This window comes from Phalaenopsis equestris, unplaced genomic scaffold (assembly GCF_001263595.1).
Source record: "Phalaenopsis equestris unplaced genomic scaffold, ASM126359v1 Scaffold000094, whole genome shotgun sequence".
NCBI classification, from domain to species: Eukaryota; Viridiplantae; Streptophyta; class Magnoliopsida; order Asparagales; family Orchidaceae; genus Phalaenopsis; species Phalaenopsis equestris.
This window is the reverse complement of record NW_018164536.1, coordinates 3672247-3685012: the sequence shown is the minus strand read 5'-3', so window position 1 is coordinate 3685012 and position 12766 is coordinate 3672247. Positions and strand designations below refer to the sequence as shown.

The following is a 12766-nucleotide window of genomic DNA, read 5'->3' as shown; positions in this document are numbered from 1 at the left end:
CCTTTTGGAGAGATTGGAGAGGAAATTTTGAGAGAATTTGTAAGGAGATGTTCTAGCATTGCATGGGTCGGCGGGATACTTTATGGGAGAGATTTTCTTCTTTCTTTCAAAGAGAAAAAATTAAGTATTGTGTTTTTCATTATCTTATGGTTTTGTAAACACTTATCTAGTGGATTTGCTTTGGTTAAATGAAGTTTCTGTTGTATTTTCTTCGTGCTTTGTGATGAGCTTCTCTTACTCTTTTTTCTTCTTTGGAAATAGTGGCATGAGAAGATTATGCCATTGTTTTCATTTTACTTTTCTTTTGTAATGAGTAGAATTCATGTTTAGGATTTTGTGATGCATGTTAGAAGCGAATTTAATTATAAATGTGATGATTTTCATTAAGACCCGAGAGGACTGTGTAATTCTCAACAAAGTAGAAACACATTCAGATTCCATGGATGGTTAAGTTCATGGGAGTTGAATGCAAATAAATAGGGAAATATACTTTGATGGGCGTAGAATTGGAGATTTTAGGGTGACAGACTAAAATCCCTAATTCGGTCCTATTGTTTGAGTACTGAAGCGGAGATGTTAGCCCTCAGGGAAGGGAAACGTGGGAGCTCCGAAGTGAGAGCTAGAATCCTCTCAGCATAGCCATGGATTCAGTAAACAAGCGTAGGATTAGTCAATATTCTTTTTGTCTAGACCAAAGGGTAAAGAATAGGATTGCTCCTATTTGGCACATACCATATTTAATGCATCTCATTCTTTTACATTATCCAATTCATTACATAAGAATAGTAGTTTTTAATATCTCAAAATTCTCCAAACTAATTCCTCCAAAAAGGGTTATCTTTAGAATTAATATTTGCATTTAGTTATAGTTACTATCATTATATTTAACACTTGCATTTAAGAGTAGTTGTTAGATAAAACATCATTTTAATCGACATTCCAAACTAAGGACTAATTGTAGTAGATTAAAATTTGACTAAGGACCTCTTACCTCGCTTCCCTGTGGGATCGATAAACGGGACTCCACTAGAGCCCTGTATTAATTGAGCGATACATATACTTGCGTTTGAAATTGTGACTTTACAAAATCATTATAAATAAATCTGGTTTCATAAATTCTTGCATATTAAAAGTTGCATCAAGTTTTTGGCGCCATTGTCGGGGATTTAAATCTTCTAGCAGCGGTATCAAATTCTTGTATTTTTAAGCATATATAAAGTCGCTGTCACCTGGCAACACGATACAGTTACAATCCTATTGGATATTACATAATGTTCAGATCATAGTTTTAAAGACGAAAAAATAAAAAAAAAATCAACAGGTAACTGAGACACCTTACAAGCAGAGTTTAACCATAAGATTAAATAGCAAGAGTACATCCAACGGAGCCTTCAAGGCAATCCCATCTAAGGGTAAACTAGTTCAGAATGGAAAACAAATGGTGAAGCCAACCAACACTTAAGAATCCATCCCAACCAAGAAGCGCATCAAGCGCAAAATTTTTGGATAAGAGTATGATTTCTTTTACTGAGTAGAGATGAGTTGAAGAAATAGACAGTGACACATGAGAGGATGTAGACTTTAGAGAAGAGTGTCAACTTCCAACTAATGAGAAAGAGACATTGATGATTCTAACCAATTCCATGAGAGAGACTCCATCTATATTAGCATTGATTGTTCTAAAATGTAGCAAATTTGAAGATTCAATACCATAAAAGAGGCATCTCTTCTTGAAGTCGTTGGATATTCTGGCCAACAGTTTCTCTCTTAGGTGATTGCTATTAAGAATGGTTAAGCATAACATGAATATTATTCCTAGGTCAGTTTCTTTAGACAATTTTATTTATTAGATGAATCCAGTCGAATATGAGCGGGAGAAACAAGTTACATATTTAAGGGCTTCAAACTTGATTCGGGAGTATCCTTCTATATGCAGTTTCAGTTCTAATTGTGCTAAAGAATGATGGTTATTTATTCTATCAAACTGTGCTTTGAAATGTTGTAGGTGTTTCAGAATTGTCGGGTAAGAGCATGAGGATATATTTTGTAGAGGAGTTGCCTCAACTTGGCAAGACAATGTGTTTGTTATGAATATGATAAGGCTCTTTAAGAAGCTTCCTACGAAGAAGAAGAAGAAAATCCTTCTATCGGGGGAGAATGATGTAGGACGTGACAAGAACATGGTAAGCAAGGGTGAAGGTGAAACTACGTTTTGTTGCATGTTGAAGCAAGATTTCCCATGATAGCGAGATTTCTGCTATTCCGTGATCTTAATGTGTGCATGAGATTTTCTAGCAGACCGGGTTTTTTTCACGATTCTGCAGTCCATGACTTTCACAGTCGATAGATTATCTATTGTCGAGGTTTTTTTTTTCCGGCAAGGTTACTTATTTTTGTGGTTCTTTCTTATTTCTCTATTTTCTAATTAGAGTTATTATTGTTAGAAGACTATATATGTTTGTATTTTGATGTTTTGGGACATCAAGCTATTAAGTTGTGTCTTGGGATACTTTGTTCTCCATTTTATACTCTTTAGATACTCTTTAGAGTGTTAGATCATTTTTTTTTTTTGCAATTGTGTTTGTGTCGTACTCGGGAACATATGGCAAAACCTCTCACCACTCATATCTCGCCAATTCGCCGTCTAACTTCCTGATTTCAGCCAAATGTTGTCCAATAGCAGATTTATCATTGCAATCCCTTCCAAACACCAACAACCACAGATACTGACATTCCCTCACTATTCCAGAACCACCATTCCGTGAAATCCGCTTCCCAAATACCATTTGAGAGCCCTAGAACGATATCAGGGCATGTCACAACCCAGCCTAGTGATTTAGAATTATCAAAGTGGAAACAAATGCTCGGATAACTAATTAATAAAAGTATTCATCCAGACAATCAAAATAGCCACTAACAAAATATTTTTTTCAATTTAACTTAAAGTAAAAAAATGTGATAAAAATAATCTTTCATTGACTTGATTGCGTCTTCTATAAAATTAACATTCACTAATTTGGTCGGTTTCTAAATGTTCAGAACATAGAACACCATGCATGCAAAGAAAAAAGAATTTTGCTTTTGATGGAGTTTATAGAAGAGGTTTTTGACCATGTACAAAGATTTCAGCTTGAGTCATAATCCCTTCATCATTTTTTCCCCAAGTCATCTTATCTATCAAATATAGTTGAATCACATACAGAGTCTTCTCATCTATCTTTGTTATGTATTCTTTGCTCATAGTTTCAAACATCTTGGTATACCTTGTATGTTCTTTTTCAAGCTCTTGCTGAATTAGAACAGCAAGCATCTTGGTTCCCAAAAGGACAAAACTCTCCAAGCAATCAAATTTCATCATGTCGAACTTCATGATCATCATATTCCTTAAAAATCTCCGTTTAGATATCAAGTTTTAACAAAGCGCACATCTAACTATATACTTCAAAAATGTCAACTCTGGAGCAAATATGTTGGAAAAAAGAAATCAAATATTAAAACTTATATGATTCAACGTTATGTCCATGAGTAGGGCGTGGATTTAGCTCGAAGATCGTTAATCGCTCAAAGATTGATTCGAATTTTGGCTCGAATCGAGATCGGATCGAAATAAATGAGCCGAGCTACGAGCCAAAATTTTGTATCGAATTTTTTTCAAGATGGCCCCAACTCGGTTTGAAATCGGATCGTCAATAGTGTATGACTGTGAATTTAGTAAATTTAGCTCGAAAATCATTAATTGCTTGAAAATTGATTTAAATTTTGGCACGAATCGAGATCGGAACGAAATAAATGAGCCAAGCTACGAGCCAAAAATTTTAGATCGATTTTTTTTAGCTGACTTAGTGCCGACCCCAATTCGGCTCAAAATCAGATCGTTAGCAGCCCCATCCATGAGAAATGAGAGAGGACGTGATACACAAAAAATAAAAAAAGCAACAAAATGGATTTATAACAAAAAGATACTCACCAAATCTTCTCAAAAGAAAAGTTCACCCTAGCTCAACAAAGAAAAAAAAGCTCCAAGTATCTCAAGACGAGTGAAAGAAAACAATTTAAGGATAAAAAAAAAATCATTTCTTTCTCCTTCTCTTCCCTCTATTATCTTAATTATTTCTCATCTCCTTCACAAAAATTGGAGATTAACATATAATTTCATACTATTAAAGTCCTATATATTAGCTCATATACCCACTAACCAGATACAAAGCTATTGAATTTTTGCAAAAGCACCTAATTCCTTTGCAAGCCTTTATAAAAGAAGCTTGAAAAATGCTTCATCATATGCATATATTTCAAGATTTATGAATTTTACAGAATATTGCATTATATAAAATTATAAATTATACTTCATGCAGATAGAACAATATGTGAAAATATTTTTGATGTGTTTGATGGCCATCAACTAGGCCTGTTTATGTTTAGTTCGTGTTTGACTCAAAAACAAATAAGCTAAACACAAAATAAACACATTTGTATTGGCCTCAAAAGAAAGCAAGTTGATCATGAATGAAACTCTAAATGCCACTCCTTTACACCCCTATTCAGTCATAAGCTCATGCACTAACATGATGCCAAGGACTTCCTAATTTCCATTTAATGAAGATTAAAAATATCATTTACATTTGTTATTTCTAAATATCAAAAAACCAAATTGTTAAAATTTACAAATACCATGGCATAATATTTTGTATTTATCAAAAAACCTAACATACTCATGAATCCTTTATTTCCAGTTTCCTTCACATCTAAAATTGCTCTTCCAATGACTATTTGATCTCCTTAAATTTAAAAGAATATAAAATATTCATACCATTACTTCTTCATCCGCCCAATCCAACAAAAGGAAATCACTTGCCACTTGGTTCTCGGTCTCCATATGCCTATTCAAATCTTCCATTACCTCATAAGCTCCCTCTGCACCAGGAGGCAAAGAACCACCAGCTGAAAATACAAGCACAGTCTTCTTCACCTCAAGCCAACTCTGCCCTGGATTCTTCCTAATCCCTTTCTCCCTAGTAATAACCCTAACCCTTGCTGATTCATCCCATTTCCCAATTGCTGCATATATATTAGAGATCAACATGCAGTTCCCAGAAGTCTCCTCTTCAAGCCCAAACATCCTTGAAGCAGTACCCTCTGCCACGGCTGTGTTCCCATGTATCCTGCAAGAGTTCAACAAAGCACCCCAAACACAAGCATTGGGTCTCATAGGCATCTTCTCTACAAGCTCGCTCGCTTCTCTTATCAGCCCAGCTCGGCCTAGAAGGTCCACCATGCATGAATAATGCTCCAAACCAGGTGAAATTCCATGCTTATTAACCATTAAATCAAACAGTTCTCGCCCCTCAGCAACTCGCCCTGCATGGCTGCAAGCAGAGAGAATTGCAACAAATGTGATCCCATCTGGCTCCATCCCACCTCTAACCATGCTTCTGAATGTACTTAGAGCTTCATTGCACAATCCATGCATCCCATGGCCATTAATCATTGAGTTCCAGGTGATCAAATCCTTGCCTTTTATTCTTTCAAAAACCAAACATCCATATTTGAGACCCCCACTCTTAGTGTACAAATTCAGCAGCCCGTTCTGTATTAAAATATTACTACCCATAAAGCTTCTTATGGAGTGAGCATGGATTTCTCTACCTGAGTCCAATGATGAGAGCTCCGCGCAAGCAGATAGAATAGTGGCCAGAGTGACTGAATTGGACTGAATGCCATCTCTCTGCATAAGCCGGAAAAGTTCCACAGATTTCTCAACCATTCCACAGAATGAAAAACCTCCTATCATAGCACTCCAGCTCACCACATTGGGCTTAGGCTCCCCTGCTTCCTGGAGCAGGTGAAATGTCTCATAAGCTTCATTGCAAAGACCAGAAGCAGCATAGCTTGAGATCAGTGCATTCCAGCACACCAAATCCTTCATTTCCACCTCAGAAAACAATTTCTCTGCATCGCTACTGTTTCCAAGCTTCCCATACATGCATAAAATTGAGTTCCTCACAAAAGAAAACCCCTCAAAACCGCTCCTTTTAGCAAAAGCATGAATCTCCTTCCCTTTCTCCAATCCATGACAGCTTCCATTGCTATCAACATAAGGGCAAACAGATAAAGCCACGGCCACCGACTCAGCGGTGGCCTCACAACCACATTCCCTCATATCATCATAGACCTCTATCACCTCATTATGCCGCTGGCACCGAGCATACGCAGATAAAAGGGATGTCCACGTAACCGAATTGGGCATCGGTCCTCTAGTTCGCATAAGATCGAACACCTTTCGCGCATGTCCCCATTCCCGGTTTCTCGAGTAACCCGAAACAAGGATGTTCCAAGTTACCACGGTCGGAACACGCATTCCGTCAAACACCTTGCGCGCAAGGTCCAATTGACAAAGTTGTCCGTAAATCAGTATCAGCTCGTTGGCGACATGTAGGTGATTACCGAAGCCCATGGTGACGGCGTGGGCATGGACGGCGGCGCAGAGGGAGGAATCGAAAAGAGAACTGCAAGCACGGAGAGCGAGGGGGAAGGTGAAGCCATCGGGAATGAGGTTGAGGGTGCGGGCGCGGCGATAGAGGGAGATGGCTTGGGAGGAGAGTGAGTGAGAGAGAAGGGAACGAAGGATGGAGTTGCAGAGGATAGAGGGAGTAGGGGAGGGGGCGGAGAGGAAGACGGAGATGGCGGGCGAGAGGAGTTTGAAGTGTGAGTAGATGGAGATGAGGCGGGCGGAGAGGAAGGGAGAGTGTTGATGGCCGGAGAGGAGGATGAGGGCATGGATTTGGTTAGCTTGGCGAGGGGTGATGCATCGACGGAGGAGGAGGTCGAGGGAGGAGGGGACGAACATGAAGCATGCATGATAGATGGTGGCATGTATGGCCCGGCCAGAGAAAAATTTGCGTACTCAGCCTTGCGACGGGAAAAATTTTAATTTTCTCTACTCATCTGTGATATAAAATAAGTTTCGCGCTTGTATTATTATATATTAAAAATTTATTAGTAGGTTACAGGTAAGTTACAGAAGGTTACAGGGAGGTTACAAAGGATTATACCGTGTATATAACTCTCTTGTACCCTCGGTATAACATCAATATCGTACATTGCGTTGCGTACATCTATCGCATGCAAATTTTTTCCCTTGCGAGTTTAATCAGAGGTGTTGACGGTTATATCCATGTTATATCCTTGTAACATCTCAATAACCTACATGTAACCTACAAATATATTAAAACAGAAGCGCGGAATTTACTAAAAGGTACAAGTAGGTTACAGGGAGGTTACAGGGTATAATGTAAATATAACCCTCAAATACCCTCTGAATAACCTCTCTGACGTACGCAGCGCTACGCACTTCTTACGTACGTAGTTTTTTCTCGTGTTCTGCGATTTCGGCTCTATTTGTACTTATTCCTTTGCCAAAACAATCAATATTTTTAGTTTCATTTATAAATGAACCGTACATTAATTAGAATTTAAAGTTTGTTGATTTGTACTAAGTTTGATTTGAGTCAAATTTAATAAATAAAATTAATATAATATTTTTATATTAAATTTTAATACTAAATACTAAAGATACATTAAATTTTATTAATTTTTAAATAATTTGAACTAGGTGTGGAAATAAAAAAAATAAATGTTTTATGTTGAATATGTAAATACATAAGAATGGAGTGGTACGTACGTGATGTTCCTCGTTTCATCCACCCATTCGATTTTCATTGTTAATATATAAAATTTTAGTACATTATTATTCCAAGTTGAATAAGAGCTTAACTCGAATATATGAGTTCAAATCGAGCTGAACACAAACAAATAATCCAAACATGAGTTGAATAAGAATAATAAATAATTCAAACGAGTCGAATACGAAAAAACTTTAGGCTCGCTCAAACTCGGTTCATTTACACTCCTAGTGGCACCTAACAAATACTAAACTTCTACAAATGAATTCCTAAGGATTGTTTTCATCCATGTAATTTTTTATATAACATATCATTTTTAATATAAAAATATATATAAAAGTTTAAATCCATAGCACTTAAAACTTTCTTATTTACAGATCCAGCATCCAAAACCCCATATTAACATATCCAACACCCAAAACTTCCTTGATACTTAAAATCTAGCACTCCGTCTCTCCTGAACTCTCTCCCATGCTCGGGAAAAACTATTCCACACGGACAGCGTATGTAGAAATACATACGTTGTCTGATATTCATGAGGGCAAATATGTATTTCGGTGGGCCCCATTCTTATTTTAAAAAAATGATAGACGGTGGAGATCGGACAGTGTATGCATTTTTGCATACGCTGTCCCTATGGAATAATTTATGCTCAGAATACATGATTTATTCAGGGCTCACTGTCTCAACTCATCTTCCTTTACACCAACATCTAATATGTGAGCATGTACTCATCTGTTGTCAGACAAAATCAGTAAACTCAATTACTCTGGATATTGAAATTATTTATGTTTTTGATTGTATTGCCGGATTTCTCGTTCTTACAAAGGGTTTATCACCGCATCTTTTCTACCTTTGTAACTCAAGTAAGAACGATTTTCTTGAATGTTTTAGAAGAACTGAAGTTATAGCTGATAGATATGTTGGACAGTTCATCATAAATCCTATACTTGCCTACATCTTTGGCACAAAAGAATACCCATTCAAAAGAGATGAATGTGGAAAAGATCCAGAAGGACACACTAAAATTTGGCATAAAAATTCAAAACACTTCTCATCATTAGATTATCCAAGTGTATCTAACTTTTATGGTGCAACGATCGACAAGGAAAATGCCTGATCAAAATTTTCGCACTGAAAGCATGTAGCATCAATTCCAGCATTGTGCTTGTTTGATCGAGCCATGCCTAGTCGGAATACACCCCTCCCTGAATATTTGATAGTGTTCCGAACATCGAAACCACCACCCCTAATCGGTCGAGCTTCGATGAAAACACCTCGGGCTACAAAATTGTTTGGTTTTGATGTCTCTGGAGCCTCAAGACCATTCAGTCGGTTCTCTAATGGGAGCACCTCAATCAACTATTAGGATGACAGGATGTCCAGTGCTTTCCCTCCTAAGCTAATTAGTAGGACTAGCTCCTGATATTGGAAAAAAGCCACCTCAAATATGAGTAAGGCAACCTTGCTTAAGCTATCATGAATCAAATCAAATTTTGGAACGGGGGTAAAACTACCTTAAATGAGGGTAAGACAAATGACGAACCGATTGTGAGGCCCCCTTTAATAGGAGAAAGGCTTTTATTCCAAATTGAATTGATTCATTTTCCTCTTAGGATTAGATGTGAGACCACCTTAAAAGGTGTAGGGCTCTCCCATCTAAGGTAACGGTTCTAAGCAAATCAAATCAAAATTGAAACCCGAGGATAGCGAGTAAGCCACCCTAAATGGGAGAAAGACACCTTTTTCCTCAAAACAATTCCAAGGATAAATAGGAAGCCACCCTAAATGGGAGTAAGGCACCATTTTTTAAAAATAATTTTGGGATAAGAGTAAAACCACACTAAATGGGTAAGGTTCTTGATCCCTTAAATGACCATTCAAATTGAAAAACAAGCCACATAAATAGAATAAGACATTCCTCTTCATGTTGTTAATAGATGACTTGTATCACATTAGATGATCGAGCCTTCTCAATTGACCCCGCTGTCAGGTCACTAGTCAATTGCAATTTATGTCGGGCCACCTCAAGCTTAAAATAGCCACCCGACTAAACTATGGGTGCTTCACTGGACGAGAGCCATAGTTAACTCTTGGTTGATTTATTATGAGGAAGCATAATGGATGACTCAGATCACATGAGAAGATTGGGCTTTCTTCAATCTAATTACCATGTTTTTCCCTTAGGTTAGATATGAGCCCCCCTTAAACAGGAGCAAGACATTCTACCCTAATGTAGCAAGCATGTTAGATCAAATTGGAGGTTTGGGAGTAAGCCACCGTAAATTGGAGTAAGACAACATTTCCTCAAAACAATTCAAAGGATTGGGAGTAAGCCACCCTAAACAAGAATAAGGCACTCAATCCTTAAAACAACTTGGGTTTGGAAGTAAGCCATTGTAAACCGAAATAAGGCACCCTTTTCATAAACAATTCATGGGTTTGGGAGTAAGCCACCATAGTTTGGAGTAAGGCACCCTTTCTCTAAACAAAACTTGACGTTCGGAAGTAAGCCCCCTAAATGGGATCAAGGCATCTATTCCTCAAACTAGCTCTTAAGATTGGAAACAAGCCCCCTAAAAAGGAACAAGGCCTCCTAATATCAATCATGAGTAAATAAAGAGTTTCCTTCTTCGCAATACTGCAAAGAAGGAAATACTATATTGGCATGAAATCCTTCCTTTTAGCTGAATATTTAGATTAGACATATGTATTAATTAAGTTACATAGAATAGTTTATACAGAATATTATGTACCTAAAATAGATTGTACAAATGATTATTTATTGTAATGAAAGCAAAGGAAAAGACATTTAGCCTATTTGTTCAAAATTTGATATGGTATCAGAGCTTGAATCGGTCTGAATTCTTGTTGTTATTCTTGACTTTTGTTATCTTCGTCGGAAATAACGAAGGGAATCTTCGTCGGCATCTTCGTCTGCTTCCTCGCTAGGAGTGCTCGTTCTTGTCTTTATTTAAGTTTAGCAGCATTTTCTTTCACCTTCGTCCAAGTTCAAGGAAATCCGCTGTCAAACCGCGATCCGCTTTGCCGCGATCGTATTTGTCGCGATTTGTCTGCTCATCCGCCGATTTTGAGATCGGCTCGATCCCATCTCCGTCGATTCCGCGATCCCGTATTCTGGTATTAGAACATTTCTTGCAGCAATTCTAACTAATATTACTGTTCCTACCTCTTACTTTCAGGCTGCTAAATAGGCTTGCTGGGTCAAAGCCATGCAAGAGGAACTTCAGACACTTCAAGACAATCACACTTGGGATATTGTTTCATGTCCTACTAATATTAAACCCATTGGTTGTAAATGAGTTTACTCTCTTAAATTTTGATCTGATGGCTCTCTTGACAAATATAAGGCAAGATTGGTAGCTCTTGACAATCGACCAAAATATGAGATTAATTATGAAGAAACATTTGCACCTGTGACTAAGGTGACAACTGTATGACTGGCATTATCTATTGCGGCATCTAAAAGCTGGTTCTTAAAGCAGATGGATGTAATGTTAAGAATGCATTATTACATGGGGATCTCAAAGAAGATGTCTATATAACTCCTCCTCCAAGCCTGTTTTTTCCAAGCCTGTTTTTTACACCTTCACATGATGTTTGTAAGCTCAAACGATCACTATACAGTTTAAAACAGACTCCACGGGTCTGGTTTGAAAAGTTTTGCAATACCCTTCTTAGCTCTCTTTTATTCAAATTCAATATGATTCTTCGTTTTTTTTTTTGCAAAACTGACAAGGGAAGTGTTTTGTTATTAGTCTATGTTGATGATATTATCATCACGGGATCTGAAAATCAATTGTTGTCTCAGCTACAGAAGCATCTTCAAGGTTCTTTTCATATGAAAGATTTAAGATTATTAACTTATTTCTTAGGACTTGAGGTTCACTCTTCTCCCACTGGTATTTTCCTTCATCAGCACTACTATACAAAGGGACTCATTGTTTTGGCTGGTCTTCAAGATGGTCGCTCTGCTGACACTCCTTTGGAAGTAAATGTCAAATATCAATAGAATGGTGGTGAATTCCTATCTGAATCATCTCTATATCGACAACTTGTTGAGAGTCTCAATTATTTGACTATTACATGTCTTGATATTTCATTTGTTGTACAACAAGTTAGTTAATTTACGCAAGCCCCTACACATCTTCATTTAGTTGCAGTTCGATGTATTGTTCGATATTTGAAAGGTACTCCTCATCGTGGTTTGTTCTTTTCGGCGAAGTCTCCTATAGTGATGTTGATTGGGCTGGTTGTTCTGATACACGCCGATCTATTACTGGATGGTGTGTGTTTCTCGACAACTCTTTAATCTCTTGGAAGAGCAAGAAACAAGATCGAGTGTCTAAGTCATCTACTGAATCAGAATATCACGCTATGTCTTCGGCTTGTTCTGAGATCATTTGGCTTCGGAGTGTGCTGGCTGAGCTTGGTTTTCCCCAGCTTGAGTCTACTTATCTTCATGCAGATAATATGAGCGTTATCTTGATTGCTGCTAATCCTGTCTTTCATGAGCGCACTAAACACATTGAAGTGGACTGTAATTCCATTCGAGAAGCATATGAGGATGGTGTTATATCTCTTCCTCATGTCACCTCTGATCTTCAAACGACTGATATATTTATTAAGGCTCTTTCTCGACAGCATCATCAGTTTATTGTTGGCAAATTGATGTTTCTTGATAAGACAACATCAATTTGAGGGGGGATATCAATCATGAGTAAATGAAGAGTTTCCTTCTTTGCAATACTACAAAGAAAGAAATATTATATTGGCATGAAATCTTTCCTTTTAGTTGAATATTTAGATTAGACATATGTATTAATTAAGTTACCTAGAATAGTTTATGCAGAATATTATGTACCTAAAATAGGTTGTACAAACGATTATTTATTGGAATGAAAGCAAAGGAAAAGGCATTCAGCCTATCTGTTCAAAATTTGATACCTAACTTAAACTAGTTAAGAAAAATATGAGATTTGGAAGTAATGATCCCTAAATGGGATCAAGGCATCTTTTCCTCAAATTAGCTCTTAAGATTGAAAACAGGGCCCCCTAAAAAG

The 12766-nt window shown here is 37.3% G+C and overlaps 1 protein-coding gene across 1 annotated transcript; it reads right to left on the bottom strand.

Moving 5' to 3' along the window:
• Positions 1–4658: 4658 nt before the first annotated feature.
• Positions 4659–6904, bottom strand: LOC110020260 (putative pentatricopeptide repeat-containing protein At1g17630). The gene has a single exon (XM_020718299.1). The coding sequence runs from the start codon at positions 6845–6847 to the stop codon at positions 4805–4807; it is 2043 nt and encodes a 680-aa protein (XP_020573958.1). The 5' UTR covers positions 6848–6904; the 3' UTR covers positions 4659–4804.
• Positions 6905–12766: the final 5862 nt, after the last annotated feature.